Below are 17,599 nucleotides of genomic sequence, written 5' to 3' on the forward strand. Positions count from 1 at the left end.
GTGGAGGATTGTTCCTTATCCAGGTGCTGAGGCAGCAGATCTAGCAGAGCCCTTCCCTTTCATGAAGCACTTGCTGTGTGCCAGGCAGAGTGCCTGGTGCTGACAGCTCAGCAGTGGCTGCCCGCCATGCCCCGCCATGTCCAGCCATGCCCTGCGATGTCCTGCCATGCCCCACCATGCTCTGCTGTGCCCCGTGATGCCCTGTGATGCCCTGCTATGCCCTACAATGCCCCCTGGTGCCGGATGAAGTTGGGTCATGCCCGTTTCTGCCTTGCACAGGAGTCAGTGAGCAGAGGACACTGGGCTGAACCCAGAGCCGTCCGTCACAGCAGGTGTCCAGGAATGTGGGCAGGTGACAGTCCACCTCACTCCATGGCACCAGCGTGTCCTGCCTGTCCCTGCGAATGCTGCACCCGAGTGTCTCCCTCGGCCACAGTGAGGGGCTCCTCTGCAGCTGCCCGTCCATGTCCCATGCTCACCCGCACCTTCTGCCCCCGCGGAGAGCAGCCTCTGGCTGGATCGCTCACCTGGAGGCACAGAGCTTACCTGCACTAGTGGACTCATGTGGCCCCCACAGTTCATGGAAAGGAGAGGGCTGCTCTGCCACGTGGGAGTTTTCCGATTGCTGGGACAGCCTTAGCACTGCTTCTTGGCATCTATTGGCTCTTCTCCCCGGCTGCATGACGGACTCGCCTGCAGTGCTGGGACAGACCAATGACCTGGCCCCGCCCTGGGCCACGTGAGACTGAGGCCTGTGTCCCACAGTCCTGGCCTTGAGGCAAGTCCTTCCCCAGGTGGGCTTCCAGGTGAGACCACAGCCCTGGCCAACACCTGGATCCTGGCGTCAGGAGGAGCTGCAGCAGAGAGCTGAGCCAAGCTCCCGGCTCTGCCCACAGAAAGGGCAGGGCGAGGTGGTCAGGAGGCTGGCTTTGGCAAAGCAGCAGGCAAGGAGCACACCTCATCTCTGCAGTTGTGGGTGAGGGTTAGTCTGCCCACCAGCTGCCCCCATCCAGATGTGGAAGTGAGATGTGGAAGCGAAAAGCTGCCATCTTCTGGAAGCCATGGGCTGTATCTGCCCGAGTCTGTGCCAGGTCAGTGGCTGGCCATGGCATGGGCCGTGGCCACCAGCTGCAGTCCGAGCAGCTTCCCAGTCACGACAGCATCAGACTTCAAGTCCATTTGCCAACCGAGCAATTCCTGCTGCTGGAATCAGATCTCAGCGGCTGCCTCCCGACCCCACCTCCTCCATGGAGCAAGGCGGGGGCTGCCCCCAGGTCACACCCCCAGCGGCCAACCTGGTGCCAGGGAACAGTGTCTGGCCATCTTCCCAGTGTCTGGGTTTATCTGCAGAGACGAAGTCTGCGCGTGGTGAAACTCAGGAGTTGCCGAGCTATGGCTCCCAGGTAGCAACTTCCATGATGATGGCCCCGACACTGTCCCTGAGTTCCCTCCCAGGACGAAGCACAAAGGGAGGATTTATGTGGACCTGAACCTACTGGGCTCCATTGCAGCCTCATGTCCCACAGTTCCTTTCAAGGTGCACAAATTTGTGCACTGGGCAACTAGTCTTGATTATAGCAGCATTCACAGTGCCAGTGTCAGCTCCTGGCACCTATAGGTGCTCAGTAAATATTTGTTAATAGATGAATACATTCTCAATGCCATTGCTTCAGAGGTAATTACGTAACTAGTAACTGACTATAGGAACTGTCCCAAGACCTAGTGCTGAACACAGCCATCAGTGTTACAGATTCTAACACTAGTTGGAGTCAGGCTTGTGAGCAGATAACAGACCTGAGTCCCCAGCTGCTTCTAGAAAATGATTTTTAGGATAGGCTCAACTTCCAGGTCTGGACACACCAGGTTTACCTCCACTCATCTTCCCTCGCCCCCCCCCCCCCCGCCCCTGCCCCACCCTGGTCTTCAGGCAGTGAATAGTAGATGTGATCTGAGGTGGGGACCAAAATCTCCCAGGCATTCTCACTAACGGGAACTGGCTTCAAGATGGAGAATGACAGTCACACTGGGTGGAGAAAACTAATCAGAATTGGGTTGCTGAATGGCTGCAATTTGTAGGCCCCAGAGCAGGGCAGGGTGTGCAGAGGGGGTCCTCAGGGGTGTGGAGAGATCCTCTGAGTTGCCAGTGAATGCTGAACTATGCATGCACAGGGAGATTCTGAAGAGCCTGGCAGAGAACCACTCCTGGTGGGCTGTGGCTGAGTCAGAACCCAGACACCTCGCTGAGCATTGCGGAGGTGAGATTGAGGCGAGACCAGCCATGGAGGCAAGACCCAGGATGGTAATGCCTGAGGACTGGAGCTACGGACCCCTAGGCCACCCTAACACAGACTAAATTCGGGGCTGAAAGGCTAAACAGATCATCTGCCCACCGGAACAAGACCCACCACTCTTTTTTCAAATTCCCACCCAAGGACATGCTTGTTGATTTTTAGAGATTGAAGTGGATGAGAGAGAGAGGGAGGGAGAGAGAGAGAAACATGATGTGTGGAAAAATATCAATTGGTTGCCTCCTATATGTGCCCCAACTGGGGATCAAACTGGCAACATTTGGTTTATGGGTCAATGCTCCAACCGACTGATTCACATCGGCCAGGGCCCAGCACTCTCTGAGGAAAGACCATGCAACCTAGATTTATCACATGGATCGTCCCAGTGTCCAGCACACAATACAAATTACTAGGCATGAACAGAAAGACTCAGTCATATCCAAGGATGATGCAATGTGGCATTATCAGATGAGGATTTTGAAATAGATATCATAAATATATTCAGTAACTTAAAGTACAAGGTGGACACAATGAGTAGGTATACCAGTTAATAATGTGGATTTTTTTTCAATAAATAGTTACACATATGTTGATATATATGCGATTTGATATGTATGCTATTTTGTTGTATTGACAGCAAGCTTCAAAACTTCATATGTCAAATTTGCTAAAGGTCTTAACATCGTAGATATTTTTACACTTAAAAATGTCAAAATTTGTGCCAAAAAAAAAAAAGAACATTTGAGGGAAGTTTTAATTCGTTATTTTATTTTGAAGAAAAAATGATCGTATACTTCGGGAAGCTTATGGTGAACATGCTCCATCTCAAAATACTTGCGAACACTGGTTTAAACACTTTAAAAGTGATGATTTCTATGTGAAAGACAAAGAACGTCCAGGTCAACTGAAAAAGTTTGAAGACCAATAATTATAAGCATGTTGGATGAAGATGAGTGTCAAAGTCAAAACAACTTGCAGAAAGATTAAATGTTGCTCAGCAAACAATTTCTGAACATTTATAAGCAGTGGGAAAGATTTTAAAGGAAGGAAAATGGGTGACACCTTAACTGAACAAAAGACAAATGGAAAACTGAAAAGTCATCAGTAAAATGTTGCTTCAACGGCACAAAAGAAAGTCTTCTTTGCATCAAATTGTGACTGGTGATGAAAAGTGGATTTAGCCGAGACCGGTTTGGCTCAATGGATAGAGCTTCGGCTTGGGGACTGAAGGGTCCCAGGTTCGATTCTGGTCAAGGGCATGTACCTTGGTTGTGGACATATCCCCAGTAGGGGGTGTGCAAGAGGCAGCTAATCGATAACATTCTCTCATTGATGTTTCTAACTCTCTATCTCTCTCCTTTCCTCTCTTTACAAAATCAATAAAATATATTTTAAAAAAGAGAGAGAAAAAAAAGAAAAGTGGATTTATTTTGAAAACCCCAAATGCACAAAATCATGAGTTGATCCAGAGACCCAATTTGGTTGATCCATAAACCAAATGTTGCCAGTTTGATCCCCAATTGGGGCACACATAGGAGGCAACCATCAATATCGACTACAAGGCCAAATCGCTTTAGAAAGAAGACAATGCTCTGCATTTGGTGGGATCAGGAAAGTGTGGTGTATTATGAAAAACCAGGTGAAACCATTAATACTGATTGCTACCAACAACAAATAATTAATTTGAACCACGCTTTGAGCATGAAATGGTCAGAATGTGCCAGAAGACAAGGCAAAGTAATTCTGCTTCATGATGATGCACCATTACACACTTCAAAACCAGTTAAAGACACATTAAAAGATCTTGCCTGGGAAGTCTAAACCCACCAGTCATATTCACCAGACCTTGCACTTCAGATTACCACTTGTTCCAATCAATGGCACACACACTTTCTGAGCAGCACTTCAAAACATATGAAGAAGTGGAAAATTGGGTCTCTGAATGGTTTGCCTCAAAACAAGAAAAGTTCTGCTGAAACCGGTTTGGCTCAGTGGTAGAGGGTCTGTCTGTGGACTGAAGGGTCCCAGGTTCGATTCCAGTCAAGGGCATGTACCTGGGTTGCGGGCGCATCCCCAGTAGGGGTGTGTAGGAGGCAGCTGGTTGATGTTTCTCTCTCAACAACGTTTCTAGCTCTCTATCTCTCTCCCTTCCTCTCTGTAAAAAATTAATAATATATATATATATAAAAAAAAACAAGAAAAGTTCTATTGGGGTGGTATCCACAAATTGCCTGAAAGATGGGGAAATGTGTAGATAGAGATGGACATTATTTTGAATAAAGCATTTTTGATGTTTCTCTTGAAATTATTGTGTTTTCTTTTATTACAAAATCTGCATTATTAACCCGTACACCTAGTATACAGATGAAAGGATCTCAGTGGTAAAGTGAAAACTATAAAAAAAAAATATGGTAACTTTGTAATTGAAAATATAATATCTGATACAAAAAAAATCCACTGAATGTACTTAACAGAGAATGGGTCCTGGGGAAGGAAAAAATTAGTGATTTTTAGGGCAGAGAAATTAAAGTATGTAAAATAAAACACAGAGGGGCAAATAGTAAAGAGAGACTTCGTGGCCTTGGCCAATTGCTCAGTGGTTAGAGCATTAGCTCATGCACCAAAGGTGTCGTGGGTTCTATTCCCCATCACGGGCATGTACCTACATTTCTGGTTCACTCTTCATCCCCTGGGTGCATGCAGGAGGCAACCCGTCGATGTGTTCTCCCATTTCTCTCTCTCCCTCTTTTTCTCCCTCTCTCACTCTCTCTCTCCTACACTCTTTCTGAAAAGCAATGGAAAAAATTGCCTCAGGTGAGTATTAATAAGAGAGAGAGAAACTCAGTGCCTATGGGAGAATATAAAATATAAAAGGCCTCACATAGATGCAACTGGAACCCCAAAGGGGGGTGCCATGTGAAGAAATGGTAGTCAACATTGCTCCAAATTAGAGGAAAATGAACAGACTTTAGGTCTAAGAAGCTCATTATACCCAGAGCAGGGTGAACACACAAACATAGTAACACACAGCATCCATCTAGGTACATCCTCGTAAAAAAAGTGAAAATCCAAGGTAAAAAGGAAATTTTAGAAATGGTCAGAAAAAAGAAATGGGGCATTGCAAATTCTGAGTCCAAATTTGGGAGGTAATAAGTCTCTATCACCCTGAAGCTCTGAAAATATCCACACTTCCAGAGAAGCTGCAGTGTTGACTAGCAGGTAAACTGAGCAGCGATGACAATGCAGAAGGAACACGTTGCTTATTCTCAAAGAACATCACGTTGAAACGCCGCTCACAAAGTCTGGGAGAGAAGAAAGAGCTCTGAACACCCGTTAGGCTCTGACTGAGAAAGACCTGCTGATTTACTTTGGTTTCAGAAACAGCAAAACACTTTGAAAGTCTAACGGTGAAACATACAGGATTCTAAATATTTCTCTAAGAAAAATAAATAGCATCCTCCTTTTGTTAAGAGATCACTGCAAAGGTGGGACAGAATGGTACTGCCAGCTTGCCTCATCGGCTGCCATCTGGCAAAGGTACCCTCACCTGTCAGAGAGAAAAGAGGTAATCGAACTCAGCCTAGATTCTATGACTCCAGGATTACCTTCTGCCCTTCCCCATCTCCCTTCTTTATTTATTTTGTTAATTATTTGCTTAACTTCAAATGTTAATAAAACATTAAAATATGATGTTCACTTCTTTTTATTCCTATACTAGAGGCCCAGTGCATGAAATTTATGCATGGGTCGGCGGGGCGGGTGTTCCACAGCCTGGCTTCCACCGTCTCCAATCTGGGATCCCTCAGGGGATGTCTGACTGCTGGTTTAAACCCTCTCACAATCCAGGACCACTGACTCCTAACCACTCACCTGCCTGCCTGCCTAATGCCTTCAACTGCCCTCCTCTGCCAGCCTAAACATCACCAACTGCTCTCCCCTTCTGGCCTGATGGCCCCTAACCCCCTGCCAGCCTGATCTTGTCCCTAACTGCTCTCCCCTGCCAGCCTGATCACTCCTAACTGCCTCTGCCTTGGCCCCCACCACCATGGCTTTGTGCGGAAGGAAGTCGGATGTCCAGAAGATGGCGGGTCGACACAGTCTAATTAGCATATTACCTTTTTATTAGTATAGATATGAATTCCCCCTTTTCTACCTTCCATAGCAGAGCGAATTGGTATAGTAATTTTGATGTGTAGTTCATGGCTTTTGTATAATGTGTGTGTGTGTATGTGTGTGTGTGTGTGTGTGTGTGTGTGTGTGTACGCTAATTTACAGAAGTATCGGGTTGTGCATGTTGACCTCCTCAGTAGACTATACATTTGTTACATCTGTCCACACGGCTGTGCATGGTCTGGTCTGTTTATAACAACCACTGCCTGGTGGTCCCCACGTTGTCCCCGCCCCAGTGATGAGTACGTCCCCCACATATCGATGAATATGTTCCCTGCTGCTGACAAAGGGCAAAGGCAGCCTCCCACCTGCCCGCTGCACGAGGCAGGAACTCGGTGGGATTGCTGCACGTGCACCTGAGCTTCCCTGTTCCTCAGGTGCCCACACGGTACAAATCTCCCTCCCTGCGGAGAACACCCACCAGCGTCAGCCCTGTCCGGCACCCGCGCCCGCTGTGCTCAGCCTTCTCTCTGGCCAGGCCTGGTCGTGTGGGTGAAACGTGCTCCTAATCCCTCCACGAGTCCCAGCACATGGAGTGTCCTCCAGCGTCTCCTCTGATCTCATCCCAGCAAGCCTACTCCTCCCCACCCCCACTCTGGACCCCCGGGATGCCTCTGACACCTGGGGCGGGGGTGTCTACTGACGGCTTTGGTGTTCTCTCCCCAGAAGGCATGTTTGAAGACAATAAAATAGCCTCCGGATGCACCTTTTACGCATCAGCCTCTGTGATTGCTGTCGGGTGGTGTGCAAAGGTCCACGTGTGGAAACCGAACAAGTCCGTGAGTGCAGCCGCCTCAGTGATGGTCTGGTTCCCTGTCTGTTATCCGGTGAAAAGAAAAGCAACAAGCCAGCAAAGCTTTATTTAAAAAAAAGGGGGGAGGGGCGGGGAGGGAAGAATTATAGGAGGGAAAGAAAGGAGAAAAAAGGCCAGAAATCCCCTCCCCCACTTGGAGCTGCCGCAGCGAGGCCTGATGCTTGTCAGGTCTCACCCATCTCCCCCACCTCGTGGTGCCCCGCCATCATTCCCTCCCCAAGGTCCCTGAGCATTTGGTGAACAGGGGTCCTCCTTTAAGAGAGACCCTAATCAGAGGGGAGCAGCCCGCAGGTCTGGGGTGGGGCCTGAGGCGGCTGCAGAGACCCCACCCGGACGCCTCCCTCTCCTGGTGGCTCTTGGGGTGAAAGAAACGGAGAAGCGTGACCTGATGAAGTGGCCGCAGCACCGATGACCACGCTCCAGCGTGTCCAGGCTGCTGTTGTAAGGGATTCCGTCCTGTGGGGGTGGCTTGGGCAGCTCAGCAGGCCCAGCCTCGCTGTCGGCAGGAAGGCCCGGACCCCTCTTCTCCTTTTGCCGTTTTGAAAGGAAAGTATTTTTCCAGGAAGTTGGTGACACCAATGAAAACAGGACGTTTCCATTGCTTTAGAGTCCAATGGCTCATTTTTGCGGGTCCAGATCACTAGAGCAGCGTCTGAGAAAGGACAAGAACAGGAAGCTGCTCAGAGCTGTGCAGGGTCGGGGACCCATGAGAAGACAGATGCTGAGGGAGACGGGTCGGGTGGCACACACGCAGGGCATCCACGCAGGTGCCAGAGACCCACCCTGACCTGTGGCTGTGGCGGGGCCCGTGGCTGTGGCGGGAGCCGTGGCTGTGGCGGGAGCTGTGGCTGTGGCGGGGCCCGTGGCTGTGGCGGGAGCTGTGGCTGTGGCAGGGCCCGTGGCTGTGGCGGGAGCCGTGGCTGTGGCGGGAGCTGTGGCTGTGGCGGGAGCTGTGGCTGTGGCGGGGCCCGTGGCTGTGGTGGGGCCCGTGGCTGTGGCGGGAGCTGTGGCTGTGGCAGGGCCCGTGGCTGTGGCGGGAGCTGTGGCTGTGGCAGGGCCCGTGGCTGTGGCGGGAGCTGTGGCTGTGGCGGGAGCTGTGGCTGTGGCGGGAGCCGTGGCTGTGGCGGGAGCTGTGGCTGTGGTGGGGCCCGTGGCTGTGGCGGGAGCTGTGGCTGTGGCGGGAGCCGTGGCTGTGGTGGGGCCCGTGGCTGTGGCGGGAGCTGTGGCTGTGGCGGGAGCCGTGGCTGTGGCGGGAGCTGTGGCTGTGGCGGGAGCCGTGGCTGTGGTGGGGCCCGTGGCTGTGGCGGGAGCTGTGGCTGTGGCGGGAGCCGTGGCTGTGGTGGGGCCCGTGGCTGTGGCAGGGCCCGTGGCTGTGGCGGGAGCCGTGGCTGTGGCGGCAGCTGTGGCTGTGGCTGTGGCTGTGGCAGGGCCCGTGGCTGTGGCGGGGCCCGTGGCTGTGGCAGGAGCCGTGGCTGTGGCGGGAGCTGTGGCTGTGGCGGGAGCTGTGGCTGTGGCGGGAGCCGTGGCTGTGATGAGACCTGTGGCTGTGGCGGGAGCCGTGGCTGTGGCGGGAGCCGTGGCTGTGGCAGGAGCTGTGGCTGTGGCGGGAGCTGTGGCTGTGGCGGGGCCCGTGGCTGTGGTGGGAACCATGGCTTGGCGGTGCTGAAGGCTCCTGGGAGCAGAGCCCTCTCACCTGTGAGGCGGTTTCTTCTCTGATTATGGGAACTCGTGCGGCCTGGGATGTGCAGTGCTTTGTAGACTGAACGCGGAGTCAGCATGGGCATTATTACTCCACGTGGGGGCTCTCACCCACGGCCACTGTGAGCACTTAGGCTGAAGCCTAACTCTCAGTGAGGTGACTGTGACATAGGGAGCCGGAGGGAGTGGCTGGGGAGCTGTGGTGGGAAGGCCTCCTGAGCAAGCTCAGTAAGGAGGCTCTGTCTGTTTCCCCTTCTCTGCTTCATCCTGTCTGCATCCTCCTCCAGTTTCGGGCTGGAGAGCCCATTTCTGCCCCAGAATGGTGCTCACTCTGGAGGGGGGCTGGCTGGTCCCCATCTTGCGTTCCATCCAAACCCACCTGGACCCGCCAGGACCACAGGCACCTCCCCCTGGTCCCAGCTGCCTCTGGAGGGGCGTGAGGCATGCATCGGGCCATCCCTCCGCCCTGATAACATCCTCCCTGAGCCACGGGGACTCAGACACTGTCCCGGTGGGAGTTTCCCTGTTGGCTGCCCTCAGGTGGCACCGAGTTTCCTGTTCCAGAGAGTGAATTACCTGATCGATGTTTCTCTCTCATTGATGTTTCTAGCTCTCTCTCCCTCTCCCTTTCTCTCTGTAAAAAAAACAATAAAATATATTTAAAAAGAAAAAGTTTTGGGGGAGCAATAGCAGGTGGGAGGAAAGACTCACACTGTGCGCTTCCCTCTGCATCGGCACCCACAGCTTCTCACAGCTGTGCGCACCGCAGTAAAGATCAGTCACTCCTGGGGTAACGGGTCTCTCAGAGGGCAGCTCTGGGGGTGGCGGGAGGTGTGTCTACAGGAACAGTGTGCAGCTGCGCCTCCGGAGAGCACCATTGTTGAAACGCAGAGTGATCCCTTCGGTGGAGCCTGTGTCCGCACCCGCCGCAGGTTCAAGTCGGCCATGACGGCGGGGGCACAGGTGGGAGGGGCAGTGTCTCTGCGCCGCGGCCGGAACTCACTGAGCTGTCGCTGCTGACTCACGTGGGTCAGCTATGGGCTGCAGGGCCGGCCTGCCCACAGGCTGCAGGCTCCGCGCTGCAGGAGGAGAGCTAGGGCCTCCCGAGGGTGGGCCAAGGCCAATGCCAAAAGGTATTCCCACCCATCGGCGGCCAGACCTTTGCAGCGTGAAGGTCTAAAGGGACAAGGAAAAGCGGGGAGTCAGGTCTGTGCCAGGCTGTGCCCATCCGCGTGCCCCTCTGCAGAGCATGCCATGTCACGTAAACACAGCCCCTTTCAAATGGAGTTGTACCGGCCCCTGCCTTCCCAGAGGAACTGCCCTATGGGTCCCACCTCCACCCTTTGGGTATTGAAATGGACAAGTGACCTCTGGGCTGACCTGGAGCAACATTGTGTCCCAAACAGCTGTCTGCAAAGGTAACAAGGAGCACACCGTGTGACCGCAGAGGGAAATGACAGCATTGTTTAGATCAGTGTCACCGTGTCACCGGGGCTGCACCAGCAGCTACGCCTTCCTGCTGTGAACGGAACGGCCCCTCCCTTTCTCCCGGCCGCCATCGCCCGTCTCCTGCCGGGACACTGCTGGGCTCCTGCCTGAACCCGTGCCTCTGGAAGAGCTGTTCTTACTGATCGCAATCCCATTTGTAGCGGTCACGTGGGCCTTCCATTCTTAGATGGACACACGTGTACTTGAGCCGGAGAGAAAGCCGGGCATCCCTGCCAATGGCTGAACCAGGGGCTTCGAGGGGGCCATGCTGGGCCCACCCACTGGGAGAAACGAAGGCGGGAGAGCCCCGGCTCCTGAGAAACCCCTCCTGGCTCCATCTCTTCCCGGGAAGCGGCATCCTCCTGCCCTCGGTTCCTCGCTGTCTCCTTGGCTTTTACCACAAACTCACCCTGAGCCACTTGCAGGAGCAACCCCCGGGCTGTGGCCCCATCCTGGTGACAGCCACTCCTCCCAGTGCGTCCCGGAAACGTCTCCTTCAGCATGTGGTCCCGAGAAACAGAACCTTCCAGAAACAAGCACCCTTCTACCAAAGCCTTCTGCCCTAGAGCGTTCGGGGTCATGCTCTGCCCAACCACGTGTCTTCTCTGACCAGTGGCCGCTGTTCCCCGGGCAGGACTGGCAGGCATCACGCTCAGCCACGCAGGTGCCAGGCGCTGGGTGCACAGCTGGCAGCACTGAGCTTTCCCTTCAAATGGATGGGAAGAGGCTTTGCTGAGCGGGGTCCCTGTCCTCTGTCCTGAGGGCCCCCCGCCAACGCCACAGGCAGCCCACGAAGCAGAGGAGCAGCATCACCTGGGAATGACGCAGCTCATTTCAGCCCATCGCCCCCTCTCACTTGGACTGGGCAGTGCCATCCCCGCCCTGCTCTGTCTGCCCGCCTCTCTGTGGGGTGGGGTGTGTGACATCAAGGGCAGTGAGAGCCTCTCAGGGACCTTCTCCCACTGGCCCATTGGAGGTGGAGCCTCTGTCCCAGCCTTTGGGCAGGAGACCAGGCAGAGTGAGAGCCCAGTCTGTGTGGAGGGACAGCAGTGCCACTGAATCTGAACCACCACTGACTTCCCCAGAGGGCCCGCCTGAAGGCTCCTGGGGGGGGCGCTCCGTGGTTAACTCCGGAAGGTTCCAGAAGGGTTAGTTGTAAGCACACTGCGACACGGACACAAGGTGGACTGACTATCCAACCCGGTCTCAGAAATGCTTCGGGAAGGTGGGAAGTGCCCGCACTGCGTGGACACGGGAAACGGCGAGATGTGTGACTTCCGTTTGTGATTAGAACAAAGCCATCTTTCTGTAAGTAAATAAGAGCAAATGTGGGGAGTTCAGAGGCCAGGCTGCCCTGGGAGCTCAGGAAGGCGGCCTCTGGAGCCCCAGGGCCCGTGGTGGGCATTCAGGGAGCACAATCCACAAACCCAGATTGCACCGCACTTCCCTGGCCCCCCCAAAATGCCCTCCCTCGGGCAGGCCAACCATCCATGGGGCCCAGGCTGCAGGTGACCACTCTGCCTCAGTTTCCCCTCCCCCATGGAGGCCAACGTCCAGGCGCCTCCAGCAGAGCAGGGCCCTGGGGAGGCAGGACCCGCTGTCCTGAGAGGGAGGTCCAGCAGGGGGGAGAAGGGAGAGAGCAGGAGACACTGGACCTTCGGAGACCGTGTCCCTGCCCCCGCTGTGCGCCCAGCACGCAGTATGTTCCTGTTATGCCAAACTGCTGACGTCATGGAAACCAAGAAGGAAGTGGGACTGGAGGAAACGTTCCTCACAACGTGATGTCACCACAATTTCACACATCTCTCACTTATGAGACACATTTCTGTGCCTTTGGAGTCCTGGCAATTGCTAATGGAGCCGCCGCTTCACGTGAAATTGGGTTCTCCCTGGATTAATATCTTTGAAAATTGAGTTGATATATAACTAATTTTCTCCTCATTTAAACAGCGACCCTCAGGGCTCCTCTGGAGAGCCCACGGGACCAGCGGGTGATAGGTGCCAGGGTGCCAGAGGCGGATCTCTGCCAGCATGTACCTATGGCTCCTTGTTTTCCTCTCCCACCTTAACGTTGGAGTTACAGGCTCACACTGCTGGCCGGGGAAGCCCTTCTTGGCCAATCACAAACAGCCCCACCTGACTTCCCGGTTTCCCAGGGAACAGGGTCCCTGTCCTGGTGCACGGACCACGTGGAGGAGGGGCAGCCTCTTCAGCACCGTGGACAGGTCCCGCCTCCGGCCTGGTGCCTGGACACACCCTCCAGGCTTCCAAGGCCCAGTGGGTCCTCTCTGGGCACTGGGCATTGGAAGGCGGGTCTATCTGGAATGGCTGCTGGATGCCACCCGGAGGTGCAGGCTCCCCAGATGTGGTCAGCGGCACCCCCATCATGTGTGCAGAGAACACCTACACTTCATTGTTTTGCGATTGTGTCCTATGTATGCCGAACATCTGTGGCAAGGACAGAGAGCTGGTGAGGTGCTGCTCTTACAACTGCGATTGCCCACAGGACATTAGGACAGCCACCTCCCCAAAGTCTGTGCCGGCGAAGGCCACCCTAGGGAGGGAGAGCCGTCTCGGGGAGGGAGGGCCACCTTGGGGAGGGAGGACCGCCTCGGGGAGGGAGGGCAGCCTCGTGGAGGGAGGGGCTGTGCTTTGCTTGGGGTGCCCCTCAAGGAGAGTGTGGCCTGGCCCTGGGTCCCTGGGAAGCCCACTGTGTGGACCCGTCTCCATGGGAATGCCGGCCATGGCCTGGGCGCCAGGAGTGGAGGCATTTGTGCAGGCATGGTTAATCTGCCCACAGCCCGACCCCTGCCCTGGGAGGAGCTGAAGGGACAGGGAGGCTGGGACCCATGTGGGGACGCAGTCCTTGGGGCTGGCTGGAACTGGAAGGGCAGCACAGAAAGCCTCTGCGCACACTGGTCCTTCACTTGTCACTCCAGCCCGCGCATCTCACGTGAAAATTTGGGAAGAAAAACCCACAGAAGCAGTGGGGCCACTCCAGCCAAAGCTATCAGTGGTCCCACCAGAGCAGGCGTCTACCTGGGTGCAGAGCGAGCCCATGGGAAGCGCGCTTAGCAGGACTCCAACCAGGACCTCCGAGCCCATGGCCACGCTGAGCTAGGAGGCCCGGCCGAGAAGCATCTGACCCAAGAGGCTGTGTGGCTGCTCAGACACAGGCAGCTGGAGGGCCTCCTGCCCGGGGCATCTCACAGGCAGGGTCCTGCCTGCTGGCTGCCCTCTCCGGGGCCGCCTCACCTGGGCAGCCTTCGCCCCCTACCTCACAGGGACTGTCCTGTGGTGCTGAGGCTTCAGAAAGGCTGATGGTCAGGGCCCCACCAGAGCAAACAGAAACCAGGGCCGGCTGACTTCGCGGTGAGGCTGCACGCGGGGGTCAGCTGGCCGCACTGGTCTTGCTTGATTGTAAATGCCTCCTGGGACACATGTGGGGATGCGCAGTGCTTGGGGCTGGCTGGGTGACCCACCCCTCACACTCTGCCCACGTGTCCCCTCAGTAGGAGCATGTTGATAAGGCCTCGAATGGCCTCCTCTCAATGGCTCACCCATGCAGACCCTCTCCTCAGATAAGGGCAGGTCCTCAAAAACAACAGCACCATTTCCCGATTACGTATGTGGGCAGTGAGGCTCAAACAGATGACCAAATGTGCCCAAGCCACAGCCTGAGAAGTGAAGGAGCCAGGACTCAGCCCAGCAAGTGCCAAGCCTAAATACTCCTACACTGAGCTCCCAACGACACAGCCTGCACCTCTGAGAAAAAGCAGGTGGTCCCTGAAGACAGACAGCGTCACCCCCTGGGATCCCCGGTGGGGAGGCCGCAGAGCGTTTGCCAGGGACCCACACGGAGCGGGGCAGCCGAGTCTGGGAGCCCCAGGCAGCGGGTCCCCGGCCAGGACTGCAGGCCGAGGCTGTGGCAGACGAGACTGGGAAGCAGCATCCCCCGGAGGAGTGTGCTCCCACATCCAAGGGGTTTGGGGGCTTTTTGGGGTGCAAGAATAGAAAACAACTTAAGTTAGTGCAAGCCAGGAGAGGGGAACTCTGGGGAGGGATCCCAGAGTTTCTCTAGCACAAGTGCAGGACATGGTGGCGAGGTGTCACCAGCCTCCCAGTTCGCCCAGCTCTCGCGGAGCCCAGGCCAGCGCTGGCACAGTCTCCGCGTGTCCCAGTGAATGTGAGCCTGTGCTGGAGAGACGCTCACACGAGACCTCTGGGACCCACACCCATGCTGGGCACAGACCCGATCGCCCAACTCTGGTCATGTGTTTCCCGAGCACCCACCCCACTGTGGCCAGCTGTGAGCTCGTGAGGTGCAGATGGGGTGCTGGCCCACCCCAGGGCGTGGGAGGGGGGTGCCATGTGCTGAATGACTGGATACTGCTGGGCATGGCTTGGCATTCTCAGAGCGGGGCTTAGAGCAGGGGGTGAGGAGAAAGGAGATGGTGCCTTCATGTGAAGAAGGAAGGGGGCTGTGGAGAGGGAGGTGCCCCCCACCTGCCAGCGCCCCAGCCGGGAGGGTGTCCAGCTCTGAGCCTGCCTGCCTGCTCGATTCCTTAGCAACTACAAACCTGACTAGTATTCCAGTTTTTCCAGGACATTTAGAGCCATGGACATTAATTCCAAGTAAGGCATCTAAGTTGTTTCTCTGAAAACAAACACGGTTCTGGGATGGACCTCTGCCTCCGTCTCCAGCCTGAGGCTCCCCCGCTCTCTGCGGTGCAGAAGCCCCTCCAGCCTGCCCATGCTGGCGCTGCTGTGAGCTCACCCGCAGGCCAGGGCTCTGGAGCACCAGCCGCCAGGCGGGGCCCGTGGGCGGGAGACCTGCTCGCTCCCGGCGGCTGGACGGGCGCCTGGCTGGAGAAACCTCCCGGATGGGCAGCGAAGCCTCCCCAAGGGTCTGCTCCTGCCGTGGCGGGCTTCGGCGACTCCCCAGACACCAGGCCTGTCTCCCCGTCTGCTCAGTGGTCTGTGCTATCCACTGGGACAATCACTTCAGCGGCTCTGACATTTCCCCGAATCACAGGCAACAGCACCCCGGGTGCTGCGCCATCTCACGCCGACCACAGGGCCCGCTGCTGGTGGGCTGCCCGTGACAGCCGTTCACAGACGCCCGCTGAGGCCCGGATGCTGTTGCTGAAAGTTCCTTCTCTGGCGGCCAGGCCTGGGCATGTTCCCGGGTGCAAACACCCTAGTGGAGCCCAGCCCGCCTGGCCCAGCGCTGGGCACAGCAACGCCCCCCAGGCACCCTCACCAGGAGCCCTCCTTGCCCAGCCCTCACACAGCGCAGTGAACAGATTCATAAGGAACGTAACTGAAATTGTGTTTAAAATGACTTTAGTGTTAAGTGCCTTTTATTCTAATTCCTTGGAAATTGGGCACCAGGTATAGTGAGCGGGTAGCAAAGCCTTCTCCACGCCTGTGTCCCATGGAAGAGGAGCAGCGTGGCCGAGAGGGCTTCTCCCACAGGCTGACCTGCAGCCCGCCCACGCCTGGCCCTGGGCACCCAGAGCTTCCCAGAATGAGCCCCCGCTTTAGGAATATGTTTATGAAACGAGGCCACATTTCAGCCTCATCAAAAAACCCAGTGGAGAGCATGGCCCAGAAAACAGCCTCTCCGTGGCCTTCACAATTAGCAGGCAGTAAGAGCTGAGGTCCTGACATTGCAAAGGAAATCAACCCCAGGCTCCCAGTCCCTCCTCTTCCAACCCGAGAGGGCCCATGCACCCCTCCTGGCGATGGGGAGCCCAGCCCTGCCCCCTCCTGGCTATAGAGAGCCCAGCCCTGCCCACTCCTGGCAATGGGAAGCCCAGCCCTGCACCCCTCCTGGCTATAGGGAGCCCAGCCCTGCCCACTCCTGCCAGTGGTGAGGCCCAGCCGAACGGGGAGCTAGTTATCTGGGAAGCAGGAGGGAGGCCTCAGGAGGGCAGGCAGGAGGGGAGCTGGTTGTCCTGACTTGGCCGAGTCCTCTTCCCGCTGCATCAGGAGACACTCCTAGTGCTGCGAGAGCAGCAGTGTGGGATGTAAAGCCAGCCAAGGACATCAAGGGACATCCCTCCCTCAAGCCCTGATGTTAAAAGAATGGCTTAGAGGTCTGAGACCACAAAATGCCCCCTGGGAACCCTCTGCCAGAGAAGTAATATAGATATTCACACTGACGTCTCCATTCATCACCTGCTCACACCCCAGTGGGACCTGCATGTTCTCACAATAGGGCTGAATACCCTAACTACCTAGTTACCTCCAGGACCTGCTTAATTCTTACTTATTCTAGTTTTCAAGAAAACATCCTAAATAATAAAAGCCTAATGTGCAAATTAACCAAACTGTGGAATTACCAGCAGAATAATCGGTCGCTATGACGTGCACTGACCACCAATGCAGGAGTGCCCCCAGCCTGCAGACCCCAGGCCAGCCAAGGCAGATGCCAGTGGGGGCCCCCTAATCGCCCTGCCGTTCACCCCACAGATCAGCCCTGATTGCCGGCCAGGCCTAGGGACCCTCCCCATGCACAAATTTCGTGAACCGGGCGGGCCTGACCCTGGTCCCTGGCCACACCCCAGACTACCACCCCCGGACACTCACACCGGCGGATCCCGTTCCCCCACACACCCACAGCGCCCTCCCCCAGTGCCCTCCCCCTGTGCCCTCCCCCAGCTCCCTCCCCAATGCCCTCCCTCAGTGCCCCCAGTGCCCTCCCCGCATTGCCCTCCCCCAGTGCCCTCCCCCAGCACCCTCCCCCAGTGCCCTCCCCCAGCACCCTTCCCCAGTGCCCTCCCACAGTGCTCTCCCCACAGTGCCCTTCCCCCAGGGCCTTCCCTCAGCGCCCTCCCCCAGCGCCCTCCCCCAGTGCCCTCCCCACAGTGCCCTCCCCCAGCACCCTCCCACAGTGCCCTCCCGCAGTGCCCTCTGGCCAGCCTGGGCTGTTCTCTGCTGGGCAGGCGCGTGGGGGGCAGACGTGCCTCACAGGCACCCAGTACTGTCCTCCTCCTGCAGCGCCCCCACATGGCTGAGCCCCTGCCTTCCAGGCACTCGAGGTTCCAGAGAAGGTAAGTCATTCTGTGCTTAGAAGCCCAAATGGCAGCATCACAGCTCAGTTTTGCTTAAATATTTACCCCACGTACTGAGGATT

General features: G+C 56.0%; 1 protein-coding gene across 1 annotated transcript in view; it reads right to left on the reverse strand.

The window, feature by feature from the left end:
• Window positions 1–17,599, reverse strand: part of LOC118708653 (histidine-rich glycoprotein-like) — a 62,899-nt gene that overhangs the window by 27,548 nt on the left and 17,752 nt on the right. The window contains exons 2-3 of the mRNA XM_036420044.1: window positions 10,130–10,146; window positions 8,061–8,906 (exon numbers count right to left, since the gene is read on the reverse strand). Of these exons, the coding sequence (XP_036275937.1) occupies window positions 8,061–8,906; window positions 10,130–10,146 (863 nt within the window). The remainder of the gene's footprint in view (window positions 1–8,060; window positions 8,907–10,129; window positions 10,147–17,599) is intronic.

Source organism: Pipistrellus kuhlii, unplaced genomic scaffold (assembly GCF_014108245.1).
Source record: "Pipistrellus kuhlii isolate mPipKuh1 unplaced genomic scaffold, mPipKuh1.p scaffold_m20_p_60, whole genome shotgun sequence".
Lineage (NCBI taxonomy): Eukaryota > Metazoa > Chordata > Mammalia > Chiroptera > Vespertilionidae > Pipistrellus > Pipistrellus kuhlii.